This window comes from Podarcis erhardii (assembly GCF_964252035.2).
Source record: "Podarcis erhardii genome assembly, chromosome: 3".
NCBI classification, from domain to species: Eukaryota; Metazoa; Chordata; class Lepidosauria; order Squamata; family Lacertidae; genus Podarcis; species Podarcis erhardii.
In genome coordinates this window covers 104,002,284-104,027,376 of record NC_138507.1, presented here as the reverse complement: position 1 = coordinate 104,027,376, position 25,093 = coordinate 104,002,284, and the positions used below count along the sequence as shown (strand labels likewise).

Below are 25,093 nucleotides of genomic sequence, written 5' to 3'. Positions count from 1 at the left end.
TTATTTTAAAATCTTCTAAAGCCACATTTCAAAGGCATATTTTGATATAGTTAATATTGCCAAGAACTGTGTTGCAATGCTCCAAGAAGGGAGAAAAGAAAAGAAAAAAAGCCAGGAGATGGAGAGGTGTGGGTCAGGTCACTTAGCACACCAGGATTAACAGAGTTCAGATTCCTGGTTCTAACTGAAATCCTGACAGAATGGAGGAGCATCAAACCACTTCGACCTGAAAAAAAACACAGCTTGCCTCAGTCTGTTCTTGTTTCAATCAAGATGGCTACCCTGGCACAGAGTGAGAGAAAGTGCACCGCCATTGACAATCTAGGGTTGCCATATTTCAAAAAGAGAAAATCCGAACACAAAAGTTGAGCTTTTCTTCGGCAAAGTTGTTGAGCTCTTTTTAAGGAAACGCACCAAAATCTACATTTCCGACATAGGCTGCCATACATCCGGACATTTCAGCAATTTGCACCCTGAATAACCACAACCTTGCTTCCCCAAAGGTTCTTCCTTCACATCCTCCACAACAACCTGCGTCTTTTCGAATGTGCTAATACGGAAAGGCAAGCCAGACGCAGCAACTTAAAGGAAAGTTCTTAGGGAGGAACAGAGTTCTGTTTGGACCAGGGTTGGGGAGTGTCCTCAGCTGGGAAAAGACAAGATCCCGCTTCAGATACAACAGCGAATCAAGTACAACCCTGTTGCTTTCGCACTGAGGTAAAGTGCCAAGTTAGAGCCAATCTCTGTTCACCTGGTGATGCCACACAGTCCCATCCTTGAAGCCACAGACATCTCCCCCACAGTGAAATGCAATTAAGCAATACTTTCATTTATCACGAAACAAATCAGGCAGTGGAAAACGGGGCAGTCTGAAAGGAGAGCATCTCACTGGAATGTCTTTGGAGCTGGCAAGACTGTGGCATGGAAGAAATGGAAGGGGGGGTGTGCAATCACGTGACAGTCAAATAAATCCTTGCTAACCTCCCCACCGCCACCCCCCAATCATACACACAAACCAAGAAAAAATTCTGAGTTTGGAAGGCCCCTTGTTTAGACAGAGGTTCTTAAATTCAGGCCAGCATATAAAGCTTAAGTGCAGCTTTATTGCATTCTTTCACAGAAACCCGAGGAATGTGCGACTAAAACCTGCGATATCTCACTTTAATTCAAGCAATGTGATCGTTTGCAACGGAGGAGCTTCCTTCTCCTCCCCTATAAGGAGGACCACAGTGCAGCCATTTTTTGGTGACTGCTTCGGAACAAGCTGCGGCAGGGCTGAGGTGGGCACTTGACAAGGCCTGTGTCACCAATTGGCGGGAGGGTGGCATACATTGCCAACCCCCGGAGCATCCCCCAACCCTGCTGTTAAAGTACAGTCATACCTCGGGTTACAAAAGCTTCAGGTTGCATTTCTTCGGGTTGCGGACTACTGAAACCCAGAAGTACCGGAACGGGTTACTTCCGGGTTTCGGTGGTCGTGCATGCGCAGAAGCGCCGAATCGCAACCCGCGCATGCGCAGAAGTGCTGAATCGCAACCCACGCATGCGCAGATGCGCTGCTGCGGGTTGCGAACGTGCATCCCGCACGGATGATGTTCGCAACCCAAGCATCCACTGTAGTCAGATGGAAGAAAACAAAAGGGACAGCTGTGGGTGATTCCCCCCCCTTTTCCACACAACCTGAGGCGCAGGTGGCCTTGGTGGCTAGGCTTACCTACGGCCTAGTGGTTAGCATGCTAGGACTAGGACCTGGGGGTCAAGGGTTCAAATCCCCACTTGGCCATGAAGGTCCCCGGGTGACCTTGGGCCAGTCACTTTCTCTCTCTCTGCCTAGCCTGTCTCACAAGGTTGTTGGGGAGGATAAAAATGGGAAGGAGACGAACTACGCCTGCCACCTTGAGCTCTTTGGAGGAAAGGTGGGGTACAATTGCAATAAATAAACAAATGCAATAAATAAATAAAGCAAGCAAGCCAAAGGAGGTGGCGACTCCTCTGTTAGTCACTTGTTGAGTTTCCTAGCCGAGAGGGGATTTGAACCCTGATCTTCCAGGTCCTAGTCTGACACACTAACTTGGCCCTGAATGGCTGTGGTGAGGAACCTGGCCTGCCCTATAGAAAACCCTCACTTTTCTGTACCCCCTGTTCAGGAGAAAAAACCCCACAAACTCCAACGCAAGGGCTAAATAATTTAGGTAATGAAGCAATCTGGATAATGTATGTTCGGATGATGATAATGATAATGTAGATTGTGGGAGGCGTTAATGCTCAAAAGAACTCAGAGATGTTATTGCAGTGATCCTTCACAACCATCATGTTTAAGCTGATAAGACTCAGGATCAAGCCCTCTCTTTCCCGTTGTCCGGCTGCAAGTGCCTCGTTTGCGTAGCCAAAGGGACACCATTCACACGCTAAATGTAAAGGATGAGCTACCAAAAATTTGGAAGGTAGAAACCTGAAGAATCGATTAGAGGGGGAGACAGTAGGCAGGAATGAAAGAAGGAGGAGGAGGAGGAGGAGGAGGAGGAGGAGGAGGAGGAGGAGAAATGGAATCTTCTCACTGAATTCATGAAGTATGCTATAAATGTTGATGAATGTAACAGTTTTTCTACGTGGTAAAATATTAATATATACACACACACATAAATGTATAATGTAAGTATTTATAATGTGTGTATGTATTAATATTCTACCACATAGAGAAACGGTCATATTCATCAACATTTATGTTATATTTATTCTTCAGTAAGAAGATTCCATTTATCTTTATTTTTCCCCGCTCTTGTCTACCACCTCTCCCTATGTAATGTGTTCATCAATGTGAGGTGTTGTTTTTAAAGATTCAATAAACTATATTTAAAAAAACAACAACAGGAAAAATATAAATAGCACAAAAAAGAGAGGTATGTCCTTTGGGGGGGCGGGAATCCCAAGCTTTGCAGAAGTACAAAAAAGGAACAAACTCAAGGCGGGGGAGGGAAAACAACCCAATTTGGACTGTTTGGTAGCCATCTATCTGCCTAATACCAGGCAAGGATATTTCCTCAGCTAGAAGAGAACTGTCTAATCTGAGTGACAGCAGCTCTCCAGGGTCCTGGAGGAGAGGGCTTTCCCATCACCTCCTGCCTGACCCTTTTCCATGGAGACCCCAGGGCTTCCTCTCTAGGCCCTTCTGCATGCATGGCATGTGCTCTCTTCCACTAAACTACAGTTTGGTCAACACACTGCAATGGAAAGCATAATACTGGTGGTCAAGAAAAGAGGTTTAAAGACTCTCTCAAGGCAAATCTTTAAAAATGTAGTATAAACACTAACAGTTGGGAAACACTTGCCTATGAGCGTTCCAGTTGGAGAACAACCTTTACCAAAGGTGTCATGGGCTTTGAAGACAATCGAACTCAGGATGCAAGGGAGAAACGTGCTAAGAGGAAGGCACGCTCGGCAAATCCACACCGTGATCAACTCCCGCCCGGAAACTAATGTCCCCACTGAGGAAGGACATGTGGGTCCAGAATTGGCCTCCACAGTCACTTACGGACTCGTTGTTAAAACCGCGTTTACGGAAGACAATCTTAATCGGCTATGAGTGATCACCAAAGAGAGAAGAGAAAGAGATTGGGAAAAGCCTGATGAGGTTACCCAAGGTCCCTTCCACACTACAATTCTAGACTTCTATGACTCTATGATCTCAGCCTAATGGCTTCACTGTAGCTTGCTCTCTGTATTCAGCCCTGCACTTACTTTCCTCGATGTGACGATGGAGGACTAAGATGCCTCGTGATTCATGCGGCGGCACAGCCGCACAAGATGTGTGTCTTTCGTTCCACACGAATCAGCTCGCTCAATGGAGATGTCCGTCGCAAACCGGGCACCCAGAAATCTCCACGTTGTCACAACTGGACCCTCGCTGGTAGCTAAATGTGCCTCGCACCCAGGGAATTTCAAACACTGGAATTGGCCCATGGTGACTTAGGTGTGAAGGAAACAAACTTCTATTCATGCTCAGATGCGATTATAGATTCTATATATTACTATATATCATTCTATATATAAAGATATTATTATATTTTTACTTTACATACACCAAGCCTAACACTTAGCTTTCAAAGCATGTTCCGGGGGTGAATTTTTGGCTTAAATAAACTCCTGTGTTGAATTTAACCCACTGCTCTGGCCTGGGAGTTTCTGAGCCTGCAGTGTTGCTGAAGTGAAGCAGGCATAACCCTGATCAAACTCTTGATTTTGAGGCTGGCAGGAACCTCTTGTAAGAGCAGGACAGAAGAACTATCTGCATTTTTAAAAATGCTTCAGGTCCTGTTTTCAAAAGGCACAATGAACAATTAATCCTATGCATACTTTCGGGTGGGACGGACATATCCTCACAACAGTGTTATGGTTATTATTCCTTGAGGCAGAAAGATAGCATTTTTTAAAAAAACGCCATAATAATATTTCCATTTTACAGATGTGGAACAAAGTAAAGAGGAAAATCAGTGGGGCTTAAGGTCATAAGACAAACCCTGCTAGATCAGATCAAGGCCTTTCTAGGCTAGGATCCTGTTTCCTACAATGGCCAACTGGATGCCTATGGGACGCCAACTGTTCTTGCCTAATATTGTTCCCCTGGAAATTGTTCTTCAGCGCCTCTGATTCTGGAGGTAGTCACAATGGCGAGTAGCCTTTCACAACCTTATTAAAAGTACATGTGATTGAAGCCAGGTAGCTTAGAGACATATGAACCTAGAGTCCTCATTTCCAGGCCCGGTATGTTCTCCTCCCTATTACACAAACTCACTTCAAAGCAAAATTATCAGAGCATCAGTTGTACACTCCCAGATAAGTCTACACCCAGCCTCCTAATTGTGACAAAACAGGCTGCATGTTAGCTTTGAGCCTGATGTGCTAAGGTCAGAAGCTTCGATTTATTATTTATGTAGAACCATCAATTCAACAAGGTGCTTTGTAGGGTGGTGTGTGTGTGTGTGTGTGTGTGTGTGTGTATATATATATATATATATATATATATATGCAGGTTTTGGTGTCCTCGGGTGTCTTCCCGTGTAAAAGTTGGGGTGTCTAGGCGACGTTTCGACGAGGTCTCACTCGTCATCTTCAGGCTGGTGCTTTCGGCTTCTTGTTACTGGAACAGAGCAGGATCTCAGTGTTTGAGTTCCTATAAATACTGTAGAGGGGGTGTGGTGTATAGCCTCCAATGTTCTGGGCAGAGAGGAAGTTCCCAGGCTAGTGTGCCTTTTCTTCTTTTGTTCCTTAATTACTTGAGAGATATCTTGAGTGATTTCTTGAGTGATATCCTGAGTACCACTTAGGTGGGTCATTAGGTGTGGATTAGTTGTTAAAGTCTTTGTGTCTTGACCTCTTGAACTTTGTGAAGAGTTTTCCTGAGAAGATGGCTGTACTGTACTTAGTTGTGCTCTGGCTTGGCTTCGTGTATAGGGGCGAGCTGTGGTTTTGTGGCTTGTGTCAGCCAGATCTGTGTAGGGATTGCAGGGGGGTGCAGCATCCGGAGGTGCCCGCATGGATTGGCTATGTACAAACAGTACATAACATATCAGACAGGATCCTCACCACAACTGAAACCAAAGTACTCTCCAAAGGTTTCAACTTTGCAGTCGCCCCGAGACGCATCCCCACGGAAAACATCATATGCGGAGTCGAAGCTAGCCTAACCAAAATCAACCCAGATGAAGCCAATAAAATCAGACTTGAAGTCACCAACATCCTCTGCTCCAGCAAACCACCCAGAAGCAATTTACACAAAGAAGAACAGAAAGCACTCACCAACCTGAGGAAAGACAACAACATAATCATTCTCCCAGCAGACAAAGGTAATGCCACAGTGGTGATGAACACATCGGACTACCAAGCAAAACTATCAAATCTACTCCAAGATCCTGCCTACAAACCTATAAAAACAGATCCCACCACCTACCTGGAAAAAACCACCAAATCCAAAATAAAAGCCTCTCCTATCAGTGAAGAAATCCAGCTAAGAATCATCCCCAGAGAAAAATCATCCAGATGCCCCAAACTCTACGGCCTCCCCAAGATACACAAAGAAGGAACACCACTCAGACCAATAGTCAGCTCCATAGGCTCACCTCTACAAAATCTCGCTAAATTTCTCGCCAAACAACTTCAGCCCTATGCAGAATCCATCTCTTCACACGTACCAAACTCCTTCCAGTTCATAGAAACAATAAAGAAGCAAAACCTACATCCTAATGACCTACTTGTGAGCTTCGATGTTGTATCTCTCTTCACACAAGTGCCCATTAATGAAGCCTTGACAGCTATTCAAAACAAATACAATCCCCCCGAATACATCTTGGACCTGACCAACCACTGCCTAACCAACACGTACTTCATCCACAATGGACAAAGATACAAACAGATAGAAGGAGCACCTATGGGATCACCCCTCTCACCGGTCATCGCAAACCTGTACATGGAACACTTTGAAACCAATGCTTTAGACAAGTCAGAACACAAACCCAAACTTTGGCTCAGATATGTTGACGACACCTTTGTAATTTGGCCACACGGGAAAGAAAAACTGGATAGCTTCCTCACACATCTCAACAACTTACACCCCAAAATACAATTCACTATGGAAATAGAAGCCAACAACCAACTTCCCTTCCTTGACGTCCTAATCTACAAAAAACCTGATGGCTCCCTAGGACACACTATCTACCGGAAAAAAACACACACCAACCGCTACTTACATGCACAATCACACCACCACCCTGCACAAATAAACTCCGTAGCCAAGACTCTCATCTCCAGAACCAAACGCCTGGCTGACAAAGACCACTTGACAACTGAGTTACAGAATCTCTCAAACGTGTTAATTGCCAATGGATACCAGCAAAACAGGATTACGAAGCTAATCCAAAAGGAAACACCCCCCAAAAACCAAGACACAGAAGAAAACAATGGCATGGCCCTCCTCCCTTATATCAAGGGCACTACAGATAAAATTAGCAAAATCCTCCATAAACACAATATCAAAACAGCCTTTTGCACCAACCAAAAAATAGCCAATATCCTCAGAAACCCCAAGGATAAAATCCAGTTGGAAAACCAAGGGATCTATGAAATACCCTGCAAAGTCTGCCCAGCCACGTACATTGGACAAACAAACAGACGAATAAATGCACGTATCGCAGAACACAAGAATGCCGTCAAAAAAGAAGAAAAAACTTCCTCTCTTTTCCAACACATGAAAGAAACAGGACACGAAATTAATTTTGCAGATTCCAAATTGCTCTTTAACACGGAACATCACCACAAGAGAATAATCATGGAAGCCATCGAGATAGAGAAACACCCTCACAACATGAACAAGCGTGACGACACATCCCGCTTACCAGACATCTGGAAATTAGCCCTCCCCACAAAAACTGACACCAGATCCAGAGGCACACAGAACGCCAACACCAATCAACCACACCAGACCCAAACCCAGACCCTCTCCACAGATGAATTACAGACACCATCCAGTAGCCAATCCATGCGGGCACCTCCGGATGCTGCACCCCCCTGCAATCCCTACACAGATCTGGCTGACACAAGCCACAAAACCACAGCTCGCCCCTATACACGAAGCCAAGCCAGAGCACAACTAAGTACAGTACAGCCATCTTCTCAGGAAAACTCTTCACAAAGTTCAAGAGGTCAAGACACAAAGACTTTAACAACTAATCCACACCTAATGACCCACCTAAGTGGTACTCAGGATATCACTCAAGAAATCACTCAAGATATCTCTCAAGTAATTAAGGAACAAAAGAAGAAAAGGCACACTAGCCTGGGAACTTCCTCTCTGCCCAGAACATTGGAGGCTATACACCACACCCCCTCTACAGTATTTATAGGAACTCAAACACTGAGATCCTGCTCTGTTCCAGTAACAAGAAGCCGAAAGCACCAGCCTGAAGATGACGAGTGAGACCTCGTCGAAACGTCGCCTAGACACCCCAACTTTTACACGGGAAGACACCCGAGGACACCAAAACCTGCATTCCTGTACCCGTGAAAATCTACGAAAGCAAATATATATATATATATATATATGTAGGTTTTGGTGTCCTCGGGTGTCTTCCCGTGTAAAAGTTGGGGTGTCTAGGCGACGTTTCGACGAGGTCTCACTCGTCATCTTCAGGCTGGTGCTTTCGGCTTCTTGTTACTGGAACAGTAACCTAGACACCCCAACTTTTACACGGGAAGACACCCGAGGACACCAAAACCTGCATTCCTGTACCCGTGAAAATCTACGAAAGCATATATATATATATATATATATATATATAAATCCACCTTTAGGAGCTTACAATTTAAAGTTCATCAAAGAAGGGAGAATACAACAAAAAGGGGAAGAGCCTGTAACAACGTACTAATATTATAAATAGAGGACTGGGACATTGAACTAAAAGGATGAATTTGAATTTGAGGAGGATTATAAGAGCTGGGAGGTAACAGCGGAAAGATGCTCTGGCAGAGAATTCTAGGCATAAAAGTTGACCAATGCCAATCAAAGCCCTTCCTTCAAAGCACACATTTGTCACTGTCATGCCATAGCACTTCATCCAAGCTGGCCTACTAGCGATGCCATTCATTTTTCTTCACTATGGCTGCAACGGTTGATCTTCTCAGAGAACGCTCTTAAGAAGTCAGAGGTATTTGAGATGCATAGCCGCGCATGTGCACTGGGTTACAGCCTTTTGGGCTGTATCCAACATTTGTCCTATTCAAAGTAAGCCCGTTGAAATTAATGGACGTGACAAATGTAGGTCCATAGATTTCAGTGGATCTAAAGTACTCTGAGTATAACTTGGCTGCCTATATAGCCCTGCAGCCGGTTTTTGCAATGTTTGACAGGCAGTTGTTAGAACTTGAAGCCTGCAAGCATCAAGGAATCTTTGCCTTATTCTAGGCATAAGCTTTTCCATTCTGTAGCTCATGATGTTCCCTGAGCATTGAACCTCTAAAAGCCAGTGTTCAAGACTCTAGAAAAATCATACCAGTCTCAAAACCTGTTGCCAAAGATGCGCCATTGCCACAAATAGCTATATTTCTAACTGCTGCTTTCAAAAATGGCCATTGCTGTAAGTATGCAGTCCTCCCCACCCCCACCCCCCGTCGCCCACCACACTAAAGCATTCCTTGACCTCATCCCACCATTAAACCATTTGATACGTGGCAGTAATTGTATAAAATAAGGTCTCCCGTTGGCCATCTCCTGAGATTCAGATGTAGCCCATGTAAGTCAATAAAGGATTGGATTGTTTGGAGAATTGCCGAATATTCCACAATCTAAATGGAAAACTGCTTTGTGCATGCATGCCGTGTTAGCACAACAGTTGCTATCGTGATTCTTTAGCACTCTACTTGTGTATCGCTGCTCTGTAACCATGGAATCAGTCTACATCACAGTCATAACAGAGAGAGAGAGAAAAAATATCTAGCATCTTCCTGCAGAAGAACAAAACACTCCAATCTCTTAAAACCCATCCGTCTTCAATGGGTGGGACATAACCCGCCTTCAAGTCATCCCAATGGCACTGCTGCCTCCCTCTTAGTGATGTTTGTGTTGACTTTGAAGAAAGTAAGAGAGGAGACATAAATGTACAATAAAAACAAATTAACATTGGGGTCAAGCATTGCAAGTTGGGATGAGAGGGATCTGGAGTCTCAAAAATTGACAGTTTCAATCTCAAACAGCATGTTGAAATATGTGAAATGAACTACGACAACCAAAGCAAGGGAAATGACTTAACTGCAATGGGGTTGTGTCTCCCCATCAAAAACAATAGAGTGCTCTTTTTTAATGGGCAGAATTGGCTCCGGTGCCATCTCTACATATAGATTCCTGAACTATTGTTCTAGAATTCTGGAACACTCCTTCGTGCCGACATTCCCAGATAAAGAATGACATTTGCTTGCAACCGCACCACTGATAATTATCTTTAAGTTTTTACTGAGGAATGTAATCAAGCTGTTAATATGCTGATAGGACATGTTATCAGCGCGCTTGGATTTTGGCAACTCTTAACCTAATAAGAAAATGCAGCTCTGGGAGCAGCACACCAGAGCATTATGCTAGATGCTAACAGAAAACCAGCTGTAAGACATCAGAGATTTAACATGTCAGATCTCAATGTTCCCTTAATACAGGGGTGGTGGGTGAACCTGCGGCCCACCAGATGTTCCCAATCCACCAGCCCCAGCCAACATGGCTAATGGTCAAGTTGGGTTGATGAGAGCTGTAGTCCAACCCCATCTGGAGGGTCAAATGTTCGCCATACTTGCTCTAATACCTGCTGTTGGGGACCGGAAAAAGACAGCGTTTGCCCAAATTATAAGTAGGAACATGAAGAGTTTGACCACTGGTCCATTAAGCTAAGTATTTTCCATATAGTCCAACCGCCTGAAACGCAGGAATATTTTGCCCAGCGTGGGGCTTGAACCCATGACCTTGAGATTAAGAGTCTCATGCTCTACTGGCTAAGCTGAGTCCTACCTGGACGTCTTTCCCTAAAAATAGCATTACAAAGAAAAACAAAATGAAACACTAACAACAAAGTAGGGGCAAAACGGAATGCAATTAAAGGAAACTGGGAGATCGAATACATACTTAAAATTGTTATTTGGAACAAGGCTGCCCTCACTGTCAGAGACAGTATGCTGGGAATTACAAGTGAGAAAAGTGCTTTTGGGGGCTCCCCATCAGCTTCTGGCTGGCCACTATGAGAGCAGAATGTTGGACTAAGTGGGCCTTTGGTCTGATCCAGAAAGGCTTTCCTCAAGTTCCGAATCATTCCTTCGCTCGTACAAATTTTATAAAAGCAAATGCAAGGAATCAAAGCACATGTTACATGAATGTTCAATTAATGTATGTATAACCTTTATGCGTGCATAAGCCGCTTTAGACCACCTCAGACTATTTATGTCAGGCATCCCCAAACTCGGCCCTCCAGCTGTTTTGGGACTACAACTCCCATCATCCTTAGCTAACAGGACTAGTGGTCAGGGATGATGGGAATTGTAGTCCCAAAAACAGCTGGAGGGCCAAGTTTGGAGATGCCTGATTTATGTGGATTTTAATTTGAACTGTACTGCTATTTAAATGCACGTTACTAGGAGCCGGTTTATGCCTTACGGAGATGAGGGATGTGCTTGTCCACTTTGCAGCCTGGGATGAAAACTGCAGTGTTTGAGAGAAGGAGGGAGGTATGTGTGTGGGTGTGGGTGTGAGAGAGAAACAGGTGAGGCATAGGGGCAGTGGTTCATCAGGGTAAATGGAGCACTGCCCCCCCACACCAGTGTGCCCTCAGTTAGCCCCCACCTGCTAGCCTCCTTACTGAGGACCAATCAGGGAGTGGCTGTGCCTGTCACTACCTTTGGCTCCACCTCTTGCTGCCTTCACTCCTACCAGTTCCAGTGAGAACCAGCCACCAATGTATTTCTGGGGCAGGCAGCGGGCAGGTGTATTTAATGTTAAAAGGCATGTGATAATCACCCGATAAGATCATGTGACATGGAAAGAACTAATGGGCCATTAGAGATATGGGAACCAGGGTCAACTCAAGGCACAGAGGTGTTTTATTTTTATCTTATTAATCGGCGGCATATAAATTTAATAAATGAGGATGATGTAACACTGGGGTAGGCAATACAGCACAGTCCAGACTACAACTCCCATCATCCCTAACCTTTGGTCATGGTGACCGAGATTGATGGGAGATGTAGTCCAACAGCCGCTGCCTAGAAACCGCTTTCCCACCCCTGTTTAAAACAACAAGCTGGTTACTGATGCAGCAAATGGGATTCACTGATCGATCATCATGCAACTACTAGCATTTAATAAAATAAAATAAAATATTACCACTCCTGTTGATTTTACTGCATCTTATCTGACACTGAACCCACTGATGACAAAGGTTTATTTTTATTTATTTTTAATCTTGAATTCAGGAAGCCACTTTCAGGAAGAAGAAAAATAATAAAAACTCATTTCAATTATACATCTGTTTCTTTTTCAAGACAGCCCTAAGGATCCCAGCAGGTGATTTAAAATTTAAAATTGCGCGCTTCCCCTTCCCCAGCACCCCCCATTTAAGAAACAATGGTGATTTACATCAGCGTAAGGATTCCTCCTTTTAAATTACCAATATATTACTTTCTGCTTCTTTATACCCGTACCAATGGATATTTGCTTAAGGCCACTTCACGTATTACATTTTAAAGTGTACGCTTAAAAAGAAATGTTTCAGAGTACTCTTAGAAAAGCCAGCATAACGAACACACAAGGCAGTGTACCTGGGGTGTCAACACAGTCTTCCATCCAGGGGCAAACCATGTGCCTTCAGATCATGGCTTTGGGACATCTGAATACAGTACCAAGATGGGACACCTTCAGCCTTCCAGATGTTGACAGCTGCAGCTCCCTCCAGCCCCAGTCAACATCTGGAGTTGTAGTCCAACAACATCTGTAGGGGAACAAGTTCCCCACATTCCTATTAATGGGACCCTGTTTGTTCCAAAAGTAAAGTTCCCTATTTTCTCCAGCATTACTTTTCCTAGAGCTTCCAAAATTAATACCCTTTTTAGATAGAACACTACGTCGCAAACTGGGATGCAATCTTGGGGCTGCAGCAAGACATCTTACCAAAAACAATAGCAACCCAGCACCCACACCTGAATGCTGACAGCATATGGCTTCATCAGTCAATTTCTAAATGCTTCCTGTGAGATGGCGATGCCAACGCAGATATACCTGCACCAGTCAATTTGTTCCCACTGATTTATTCCTTTTATACCATATCAGAAAAGACAGCGCAAATATTTCTTAAGTCTGATGTATCATCACCAAACAATGATGTTCTAAATTCATGACTCTTTACTGTTTGAGGAGGTGAGCAGCTCGGCACAGTGTGGCTCAGCTGGGAATTTGCTTCTTCCAGTGGGTTTTTTTTTTCTTTTATTTGCAAGGGAAAGATTATAAACACCCTGGCTCCTATCGACCTGTGCAAAAAGGGAGGTGAATTCAGCATCCTTGCAAACCTAGAGCAGTCCTCGTGTTGTGATCAGAACCTCCCAGCTTCAACCCCCCAATATATCCAATTAAAAAAAATTGTTTCTCAGAAAATATAACTAAGAAAAGCCTCTGGCTGAAAACTTGCAAAAGCTGCTGTCAGTCAAAGTACACAGCACTGCACTGAGTGGTATCCTGCGAGAGAGAAGTCGGTGGATGTGGACGAACACACATTCACAGTGTTTCCAGGTATTTGCTTACAGGACAGAACATATGTGCTCAGACCACGTCCACCACAGAATGCCTGTCTGCCTTCACCAGCTTCCTATGTTCATTGCCAATTCTGCTCAAGATTGCAGAGACAGGATCAACAACACCCTCTTGGGTTGAGTTCCTGCACACTGCAAGACCCAAAGTCTTTTCACCTGCATCTGAAAAGCTAATGCGGCCCAGCAAGATAGCAGATCTCAGGCAAGCAAGCTCAGTCAATCCCTGCCAAGACATGTGGAAAGTCAGCCTCTCTTGGTCTCCCCGTCTGTAAAATGGGAATAGCAATCACACAAGATTGTTCTGAACCTAAAGGCTGCAAGCTACTTTGTTTGAGTGATGTGCCAGGTAAATAATCATAACAAGGGCTTTTCTAAAAGGCTGCCAAAATATGTCTACAGGCCCAGATAATATTGCAGGTTATAATATTGCAAGTTTAGCATTACTTCCAGTGTCTTAAGCCAAATACTAAAGATACTCCCATCTTCACCAACCAAAACTGTAACCTTCATATCGTATCTTTTGGAGTAAACCCAGGGAATTGCCAGAAATAATTGCAAGGGAAAGGATTGGGATCAAAGCATGCATATAACCTTATTCAGTTCATGTACCACAGTACTAATCTCTGGGGTTTAGATTCTGATCAGACATACATTTTTTTCTACTTGCAACAGATAACTAGTTTAAATAGTGCGCAGAGGAATGTAACGTGTGAAATCGAAACAAGGATGCACCCCAGATCTTGTCTACTTCCTAGCCAATTCATAAAGCAGGCTCGAGTATCTCAAATGTATATTTATAATACCATAATGTCAGTGCGGGGAAACGTTCTTCATGGTTATGCACTTCATACCCTCAGTTAAATCATGGTAAAATGCCTCAAAATCAAACAAGAATCTTAGTCTGTATTGATAAGCCACATACACACACACTACATACAACTGACAACACACACCTTAGTCTGACTGAGTATGTAAGCAACTGACAACAATTGCTCAGGTGTTTATATGGCCAAGCAACACAGCTGTTCTCTGAAAGTCCTGCCCTGTAAGCCTTGCCCCCATCAACCCTACAGAGGTGCACATTTTAAGGCCTACTAAAACGTTACTTCATCCCCAGGAGTCTGGGGTGAAGCTATTACATCCACAGACCCCACACTTGTGGGCCAGGAAATTTCATGGTCAAATATACACTGGGTTCCCCAGTTCATTCATTTATTACTCACAAGCTCGAAACCCATTCTCAGTATCACCCCAAGCAGAATCCAATGGGGCCGGGCAACACCTGAGCCAATTTGACACCACCTCTGCCAGATGCATCTCCCACACTCAAATGAGACTGCTTTATTATCAACATTATTTTTCAAGCTAGCTTTCATGCTGCCTGGGTTCTGGATGGTCTCAGGCTCTAGATAACTGTTTTCCACCACCTCTTAACCCTCTTAAGATTGTGACATGCAAGTTATGCCCTTTTCGTGAGGGGAAGACAAGGAATCATTAAGCATCAGGATGCTTTTAGAAAGTGCATACGGACAACTTTGTCGATCGTGCAGGCCGTAGAAAGCACTAGAGAGCCAGGAAGTCTCAGAGCCTGGGTACCATATCTAAGAATCTGATGCTCTTCTTTCATTGATACATGCCCGGCCTGTTTGGGATTTTGTGTGGTGCATGCATGCGAGGGAAAACATGAAAAAAGTAGCTCATCATTTGTTTTTGCCATCAAGGAGCCGGGCAATTATGGCAAAAGATTGTGGAGATTCAAGAGCTGGACAATTGTAACATTATTATAACCCAAAGGCAACATGAGCCCAATTCTCCTGAGGCTGCAGAGGTGGCAAGACATGTTTTCTTAAGCACAGGAAATGAGAAGAAAATATACAGTATAGGGTTAGCCTTATTGAGTATGGAAGGCAATGGCGCTACCTGGGGACGCTCGCTTCTCCCAGGATGAGCAACACGTGAAAACAAAACTAATGGGATTCAGACCATATTGTGGTGGTTTTCTTTTGAAGAGAAATCATTCCTTCATTCTCACAAACCAGGCAAGACAGCCTCGACATCTACGTGAACAGCTTAGCCACCTGCCTCAGCATCAACAAAGCCCTCCATCCAAGGGCCATGTCATGCCTTCCAAGACATCTGTCAAACAAAGTGGGGGGGGGCATATTTCCAACCAGCTCAAAGCCCAACCTGCCACAGACACCTGCACAGCCTGGAACCTCTCAGTGCCGCGGGCGTGTGTGTATGTACGACGCGAACACTCACCCAGTCCTCAAAGTGGCGGCTCCCGTTCTGCAGCAAGTCCTCAAACTGGATGGTGCAGTTGGCCACGAAATCGTCGTACCCAATGGGGGCATCGTGGAAAACGGCCATCTCGATCTTCCGGCCGTTGCAAACGTCCGTGACAAACTCATCGTTCCAGGCAGGGCTGTTGGTCTTCTGCTTGGTGGAGGTCTGGCCGATCCGGGAGTCGTCCACATTGAGGGCAATGTAAGGGTCCAGCAGGAAGGTCTGTGGTTTGGGACCCACCGCATGCCGCAGGGACCAAGCTGTGGGCTTGAGATTCACCGCTTCGCAGATTTTTATTTTCAGCATGCCATTGAAAACCACCATGGTTAGATGGCTTCACTAGTTGTTGTTGTTGTTGTTTAATTTTTCCCTGGGATTAAAGCACACACTCTGAAGTGCGGAGGGGTCCGAGGAGATTTCTCCAATAAATAAGAAGGCAGGTTGGAGTGGAAGGAGGTGCAGGCTTCAGAACAGCAGGGCGGCGGGAAAGGGGGGGGGCTCTCTCCTTTTGTTGCTTTTTTCTGCTACCTGTGATTATTTAGCCCTTCCTCTCGCGACGCCCGGGGAATACACACACGCCTGCATGCAGACATGCATCGAGGTCTCGTCCTTTCTCTGCCTGTGTGTGTTTCCTAACGGAAAAACAAGGAAGGGACGGGAGGGGAGGGGAGGGGGGGAGACGTCCCTGCTTGCAGGAATCCGAAATGCAATCGGAGCAAAATCAGAGGAGCCTCTGGATAGAGAGAAAGAGACTTTCTTTCCCCCCCTCCTCCTCCACACCCCCCCCTTTTAGATCATAATCCTGGATCAGTCTTCTGCACACAAACACACACACACAGAAAAACAATCCGAAGCTCTTGCACACGCTAGTGCTGTCTTGTCTGTGCGCGGCAGCGGCGGCAGCCCAGGAGGAGGGAGGAAGAAGGGGGAGTTTGAAAAATAATAACAAAACCCACCCAGAAGCAGCAAAGCGAGCGAGCCGCCCTGCCTGCTCCGCCGCCTCCCCGGCTGGGAGACGAAGCAGCAGAGAAATCACACAGTCCAGCCCAGCCAGGGAACCTTACATCCGCCTCGGCTGCAGGAGCCTCCTCGCCGCCGCCTTCTCCTCCTCCGCCTCCTCCTCTTCCAAGGCCAAGGATCCAGTGGATCGAATCCAAGGCATGGGGAGAAGCGGCTCCGGATCGGACTGCTCAGCGCGGGAGTTCAACTTACGGAGCTTATTTTTTAAAAAATAAAATAATAATAGATCTAGAACAATAATAATAATAATATCTTTCGCCAGACGACCCAAACCAGCACGGCGATGGGTTGCTCTCTCTCTGTCTCCGGCTGGCTCCCTTGGCACTCGCTCTCCCCGCGCTCGCTCGCTCTCTCCGGGCGCCCGCTGCTTTTGCGCCGCTCGCCCGCCTGGTGTGTCTGGCGCTGGGCTGGAGGAGCCCTACCCCACCTCTCGCTCGCTCTCTCGCTCTCTCGCTCGCTCTCTGGGTCTGTCTCCCTAATGCAGGAAATGCGCAAAAGACGTCAGTGTGTGTGCCTGCGAGCGAGGCAGCGCGAGTGCGCGAAGAGAAAGTTTTTGCCTGTTGGGGGAGCACTTGGAGCGATCGCCGGCGAGCAGCAGCTCCGAGCGGGGAAGGCAAAGGAGAGCAGCCGCCGCCGCTGCAGCTGCTTCTCCTCCCGGGGTCGTGACTTTCAGCCGATCCCCGGGCGCAAGAGGGCTCCGTGCGCCCCGCTTTACGCGCGCCTCGCCGCTGCGTCTCCAAGTGCCGCTTCTTTTCAAACCGGGCCGCTTTTCGCCTTGCCTCTTGCTCGCTTGTTTTTCCTTTAAAGACCTCTCTCTCTCTCTCTGGTTCGCCTTCCTTATCACCGGCCTGGGAGCCTAAGGGGGCTCCCTATCGGGACACTCCTCTTGGAAAAGGCAATCAAAGGCGATAAAAGAGTAACCACGACAATGATGACTCCGTTCAAATCGCAAGCAGGGCAAAGGGAACCGTCGACGCCCAGCCCCTCAGATCCCGCTCAAGGCGAAGGCTGCCAGGCTTCTTGTCAAGCACATAGCCTTTCCCACAGCGCGTCAAAGTCAAGGAACAGGCCTCTTCGCATCTGAATTTGGCACACAAATGGGCCAGAGAGATGTTCTCACAGGCCATAGTTAAAAGACTATGGGACTCACTGCCACAAGAGGCGACGGTGGCCATCAGCTTGGATGGCTTTAAAAGACGGTTAGATGAATTCATGGAGGAGGGCTACTAGCGCTGATGGCTATCCTCTGTCACCACTGGAATAAAAGGAGGTTGGAGGGTCATCTGTCATGGATGAGATTCTTGCATTGCAGGGCGTTGGACTAGATGTCCCTTGGGGGTCCCTTTCCAGCCGGGCAATTCTATGATAACAGTGGATGAGAATCACAGGTGGACAGAGCCGTGTTGCACTTGCATGCTTCCCACAGACATGGGGTTGGCCACTGTGAGAATAGGATATTGACCTTGTCAGGATTTTGGTCTAATCGTGCAGGCACCTCTTATGTCCTTCTGCATAATCCATATGAAGGCCAACAAAAAAATGCATGAATCATCCTAGAATTAGAAAGGACTCTGAGGGTCATCTAGTTTAACCCCCTGCAAGGCAGGAATCTCAGCTAAATCATCCGTGACAGATGGCTATCCAACCTCTGTTTAAAAACCTCCAAGGAAGGAGAGTCTATCTAACTCCCCCCTATTAAAATAAATAAATCAATCAAACTATAAAAATCAGCAACACAAGCAAGGAGTGGTGCATCGTAAAAACTTATCTGTGCCCAGGACTGATTACATCATGCTAATGTGGCCTAGGAAGGCTTTTGCTCTGCAGCTAAAGAATTGCTACCTGATCCCTGGGGGGTGGGGGCGGGTTTTTTAAAAAATGATGCTGATGTTTTCAGCAATAAAACGTGATTTTATTATGCTTCCAAGCCAATTTGTGGGCCAAAAGCAGCATGGCAATATAGATACACATAAATAAATTTTTAAAAGCTAGGAAATCTACGAGCGATTTCCAGTCTGGCAAGGTTTTAATTCTGTGAGAAGGAACAGGATTGTATGAGTAGGAATGACCGTAGCTCACCTTTGAAATGGCCCTGCTGACTGTGGCTCCCATGGGGAGGTGTACAGAATTCAGCCTCACACGGACATCTCTGCACAGAACTAGGCCTCACACACAGACATCCTGGCCCACAATTTTGCTTTAATACTGACGGCCCTATGAAGCACCAGGACTAACAGACATATATATCTCTCTCAGGGCCGGATTAAGAGCTTTAGAGGCCCTAAGCACTGAAAACATTACGGTGTCCCCGCCATATGTAATTCGAAATCGAAACAGCACTAAACCATAACAAAAAAGTTTATTTTTCAAAATGGCACAGAGCTTACAAGGATGCTGAGATACACATACATTTGAGTTGCCAGCTTTGTTCTGGCAAAATGTGGGGCGGGGCGGTTGGGAGGCAAATTTTATGGTGCTGCAGCCTAACAGGATGGCCCCTCTTTAATCCCCCCCCCTCAAACACACACACATCTACACATGAATTTTTAAATCTGTCTCTACTTGGCTATCCAGAGCTTAAATACTTGACCCTTTCACACACCCTTTCAGACACATGCATTTGGAGAGGATCCCTAACTTGGCACACACAGAGAGAAGACCTGAAATCCAGGACAAAAATTATCAATACAGGAATTAGTCTTTTACATTGAAATACGGAACGATCCTGTATTATACAGGACGGGTGGCAACCCTAAATGTACGTCACGTGGAACACATGGCAGGATCTGATGACCTCACATTGCTTCGATTCATGTTACATTAGTAGGATGCTCCCTGTTTTAGATACTTAAATTTTAGAAAAGGTGCAGAGAATTGTGTAGAGAAAGACGCAGGAGACAGGAAAGGAATGGTGAAGAACTGAAGAGAAGGATGGAAAAGGAGCAGGGGAAGAAAGAAAAAGAGATGACTGAAGAATTTAGCTGCAGAAGTCTTGGCTTATATTGGAGCAAGAGGATGTTTTGTGCACTAATTTTAATTACTGTACTGTGTTAGGTGTTATTCTTGCTCCTGTTTAGTATTAAGCTGTTCAATAATAATAATAATAATAATAATAATAATAATAATAATAATAATAAATTTTTATTTATACCCCGCCCTCCCCAGCCAAGGCCGGGCTCAGAGCGGCTTACAAACAATAATAAAAACAAGAAGAATGATTACAACTTAAAAACAAAAATAAAATACAACATTAAAATAATGGAACGTTAAAATATTAAAATGTAGCCTCATCGCAGGAGGAGAAGGAAAAGAAAAAAGAGAGAGAGAGAGAGAGAGAGAGGGAGGGAATCAAATTGGCTCCAAGCCAAAGGCCAGGCGGAACAACTCTGTCTTACAGGCCCTGCAGAAAGAAATCAGATCCTGCAGGGCCCTGGTCTCATGAGGCAGAGCGTTCCACCAGGCCGGAGCCAGAGTTGAAAAGGCCCTGGCTCTGGTCGAAGCCAATCTAACTTCCTTAGGGCCCGGGACCATTAGGGTGTTGCTATTTATGGACCTTGAGGCTCTCCGTGGGGCATACCGGGAGAGGCGGTCCCGTGTCTATTGTTTTATAAACACTTGCATGGATTTTAAAAAAATGATTGATATTATTACTTCTAATTGTTTCTAATGTGCTTTTTTAAACCATTGTACTTAATTGTTCGCTTGAGATGTGAGTCACTTTGGGCACAATGTTGTGGGAAAGTGGCATTCAAGTAAACAGACGGTGATGATGATGATGATGAGTAATAAAAAATAACGGGGAAATAAGAGAAGAGTGTGGATTGGAGCAAAGTTCTGACTTTCCCCCCATGATAATATATATAAATACTCTTTTAAAAAAATATCAATTTTTGGGTGCCCCTTGCTTTGCTGGGGCCCTAAGCTTGGTCTGCCTAGTGGGTAATCCTGCACAGGTCCCTGTACAGAATTCAGGTTAGAGTGTGGTGCTGATAACACCAAGGTTGCAGGTTCAATCTCCATATGGGACAGCTGCGTAGTCCTCAGGGTCCTTTGCAACTCCACAATTCTACCATCTATGATCCATGCACAGAGCTGTCAAACAAAGAAATCCAGGCCTTCTTTGCAGAGATTTTAGGCTTGCTTGCTTGCAGAGATTTGCATACACAAACACACAGTCAGTGGTTCTACAATAATATTGTCACCGGTGGCGTGTGTGTGTGTGTGTGTGTGTTTGCTTTTGGAAGGGGATGGTTTGACGATGCAAACAGTATCTGCACACAAGCAGCACCTGGCTATGAGCCAAACAGCAACCCTTCTGAGCGGCTCTCCCCTCCAGAGACTCGCACATGAGGCCTGTTATAAATGTGAGCAAGTTTTAAGCTGCCCTGTTTTTCCCGACTGGATTTTAACCCAAGGTACTAGCTGCCATCATATTCTGCTGCGTATTTATTTATATCCAGACACACAGAGATAACTGGTTAGCAAAACACACTGTTATGGAGGCTACACACCCAACCACCTTTTAAGAAAAACAACAACAACATAGGTTTTATAGCTTCTTTGGGAATATTACATCCAAGGAGCGTAATGCCAAGCAGAATGGCCAGATTTTTGGAATCTTCTAAGCCAAAACTAGTACGTCCAAAGGAAGAAATTGATTATTTATTAAATTTGTATACAAAATGCATATATTAGGGGAAAGAATGCATAAATATTATCATAGTATTAGAAGCAATCATATATTATTAATAATAATATTAGGAGGAATCACTTGCAAACAATGTGTACTTTAGTTTAAAATCCAACAAGGAAGGAATACAGAGAATCTGATCAAACACAACTCTGTATATAATAAACATATAATGTACACTGAATGTCCCAATGCAATTCGTATTGCGAATCAAAATAACATCAACACAAAGCATATATGTAGACTCATAAGGAACTCTCTATATATCTAGTGTTTTGCAAATTGCTATTCAGTATAACCGAGATTTAACATGTTTCCCTCGGTGGTAGTGAAAGGAAGATATCTAGCTATCCCAGATTCTGAGCGTCTCTGCAAATGCAGGAAAAAAGAACTCGATACTCTAGAGCATATATTCTTCTCCTGTGATTTTGGTAGTTATGCCAGAATACAATTATATGAGGCCCTAAAATTTAAAAAACAGATTTGTACTCAACCAACGGTCCAGGACATGTTGGCGGACAGCGATGATCAAATTACTTTGATAGTGGCCGAATTTTTGAGAGCTGTCCATGATGAAAGAATGGGCCATGATAGAGAGACTTAGTGGTTTCTAATGGTAGGTGACGTTGCTGTGTTGTATTTTTATTTCATATTAAATTGTATTATATTATTCATGTACATTGATTAATTTCTGGGAGTTAAGAATAGGACTAGGATAAATTGTGTTTGCTGTACCCGTATTTTATACAGTTTGTATATGTTGTTTGTCAATGTGTGGTGTGCTATGCCTAATAAAGGATTTTGAATTGAATTGAATTGATAACCGAGATTGAGAGCTCAATAGTTCAACTGTGTAGTTTAAAAGGCATAGGAAAGGCTCAATAGTTCAACTGTGTAGTTTAAAAGGCATGTTTATTGGGAGAAAATGCTGACGAATTTTCATGAATTACCAACAAAAACTGAACGAGGATTTTCTAAAAGCACACACACATTGCAAATGGCTGCAGAATGTGGAGAGATGAATTTAAGATGGGAACATGAGAAACAGAGAATAAAAACCTACCCTTAGTCTCCGGAATGCCAAGGTCTGCAAAAGTGCACAAAGTTTTTAATGGGAAAATAATCTGAAGAGGAACCACAAATCCAGGCCAATGAAGACTCAGAGGCCCAGGCGTGTTGCTTGCTTCCTGAGGCTGGGGGTAAGAAAAAACAGGGAGGATTGGGAAAGGGAATGGGTGGAATTCTGAACAAAGAGCAACTCCACATTACCACATATTGCTGTGGGTCCCACCTGCTGCTTATGAATGAATAGCCCTTGCGCTGTTATGTGGTTAAAGAACAAGCCTATGCACAGCCACCGGTGCCAAGAAATGACATTAGCACACCAGTAGATGCAAAAGCCTGGTGTGAATATTACGCTTGCTTAGGATTTTCCGTCCAGCTGTTTGGCTATTCCCTCGCCTCTTTTCATTTATCTTAAAATCAGGATCCCACTGGAATCTTCTTTGCACGGTCCAAACTGTGAGAAATCGTTGACAAATGTAAAATTGGAAGAAGGCAGAGCTGGATTCCTCCTGGCTCCCAGTAATTGCTTTGATGAGCTGTGGTTGGCTTCACTTAACCCCTGCCTTCGCCACCACCACCACGGACAGTGAGGTAATGTCTTGAGATTTCAGCATGTGCTCCATTTGGCCTGGATCATCTGCACAGGCTTAACTTCCTAACCAGCAGAGGGTGCAGAACTTTGCCTTCATAGAAATAACATCCTTGCCCCGCTCGGCACCCCCCTCAAGGGTCTGGGAAATGAAGGGAATGCCAAAGGGAAACGGCCTTCCCAGCTGGATCCAAGGGGAAGATGGGACAATGTAGATCAACACTACAACAGGACAGGATGGAAGTTGCACGATTCTTCCACCAATGAGTTCCTTTGGCCTCCTGAGCACCATATTTGACCAGGGACGCAATACTGATGAAATGCAGCCAATTCTGTTAACTTGAAGAATTATAATTAATGTTTATTTATTCAATTTATATACTGCCTGTATCCAAAGATCTCGGGGCAATTTACAACATTAAGAACAGAATTTATGCAGCACAATACACAGCATAATAATATAATAATCATGGCAACATGCTCAGTGGTCACAAAATGATTGGTTGAGGGTGTTATGTACTGAAGTTCTCACCCTGGGCCAGCAGGGGGATACTGTAGATAGTTTTCACTCAGGTCCACATATGCAAATAAGGGATTGAAAGTGACGTTCAGTGAATGGATAGTTACAGAAAATGGTTACTGTTGCGTTCTAGTGGAGCTCTGTGTAAGCAGACTGGCTGAACCCTTCAGTTCGGTTCGGTTCTGGCCTGTGAATAAACAAGAGCTGTTTGAAGAATCGCTGTGTCGTCTGATATGTTCACCCACAACTTAATAGAGGGGGTGGTCAAATAGGAAAAAAACAGGGAGGTAAAATGGAATGGAATATCCTGAAACACAGTACAGTTGGTTGGTTGGTTGGTTGGTTGGTTGTAGGAACACTAAGCAGTTGCATTCACCCACCTGTTTTAATTTATTTAATTGATTTAAAAGCTCATATGATTAATTGATTTGGATTAGTTGTCAGCAGTTGGGAGAGCTTTATGTCACCCATGGCAACAGAGTCATTCTCAGTTGTTTGCTCATGCAATGGCAAATCAGCGCTTCTGATTATCACCATTTGTATATTGTTGATAACCTTACAAATGCAGAGCACGCATGGATGAGACTGTCATAATTCACTTTGCAGGCCAGACTCCACATCTGTCTAGTTCAGCGCTGTACTCCAAGAGCAGTCAGCCAGATGCCTTTTAACGTAATGGAGATCGCCTTCCTCTGTGTTACACCCCCGGCATCTGATCAAATGGAGTCTTTGCTTTTGGAAGACCCATTTCAGCTGGCATTGGCTATTAGCTGCTGAGATCATGGGCGGATGTAAGACTAAAATGTTGCTCCAAGCTCTTTTAGCACATGCAGCTATTTTCGCACGGAGTTATCTACTTTGACGGGCAGTGATTCTAGGGTCTCTAGCTGTTTTCTAGCTCCTTTCTAACTAGAGATACTGAGAGATACTAACCAGGGAGATTCTACATCAGGTGTAACTTTTGCTGAACTGCAATGGTCAAGGATAATGTTCCCTGGATCCCCAAAAGAGCATCGTTTTTCTCACCAAGGACTAGGATTATTAGTCCAAGAACACACCTGCTCACCTTTCATTATTCTTGTAAGCTGCATTGGACACAGGTGGCGCTGTGGTTTAAATCACCAAGTCTTCTGGGCTTGCCGATCAGAAGGTTGGCGGTTTGAATCCCTGTGACGGAGTGAGCTCCCGTTGCTCTGCCCCAGCTCCCGCCAACCTAGCAGTTTGAAAGCACACCAGTGCAAGTAGATAAATAGGTACCACTGCAACAGGAAGGTAAACAGAGTTTCTGTGCACTCTGGTTTCTGTCACAGTGTCCCGTTGCGCCAGAAGCAGTGTAGTCCTGCTGGCCACATGACCCAGAAAGCTCTCTGTGGACAAACACAGGCTCCCTCGGCCTGAAAGCGAGATGAGCGCTGCACCCCATAGTTGCCTTTGACTGGGCTTAACCGTCCAGGGGTCCTTTACCTTTTTACCTTTATTCTTGTCAGCATCCGAGATGTGGTGCTCACTTTTGCAAGTGACGCCGGTGGAATGTTCATGACCGCAAAGATAGAGGTAGAAGTTTACTCACCCGTTGTTGCCACCCAGTGGCTCATAACAC

General features: G+C 44.9%; 1 protein-coding gene across 1 annotated transcript in view; it reads right to left on the bottom strand.

Annotated features, from left to right (window-relative positions):
* The window catches only part of PRKCE (protein kinase C epsilon), a 328,939-nt gene extending 311,375 nt beyond the window's left edge, over window positions 1–17,564 (bottom strand). Inside the window, exon 1 of the mRNA XM_081854659.1 lies at window positions 15,586–17,564. Within this exon, the coding sequence (XP_081710785.1) occupies window positions 15,586–15,933 (348 nt within the window). The 5' untranslated portion in view covers window positions 15,934–17,564. The remainder of the gene's footprint in view (window positions 1–15,585) is intronic.
* Window positions 17,565–25,093: the final 7,529 nt, after the last annotated feature.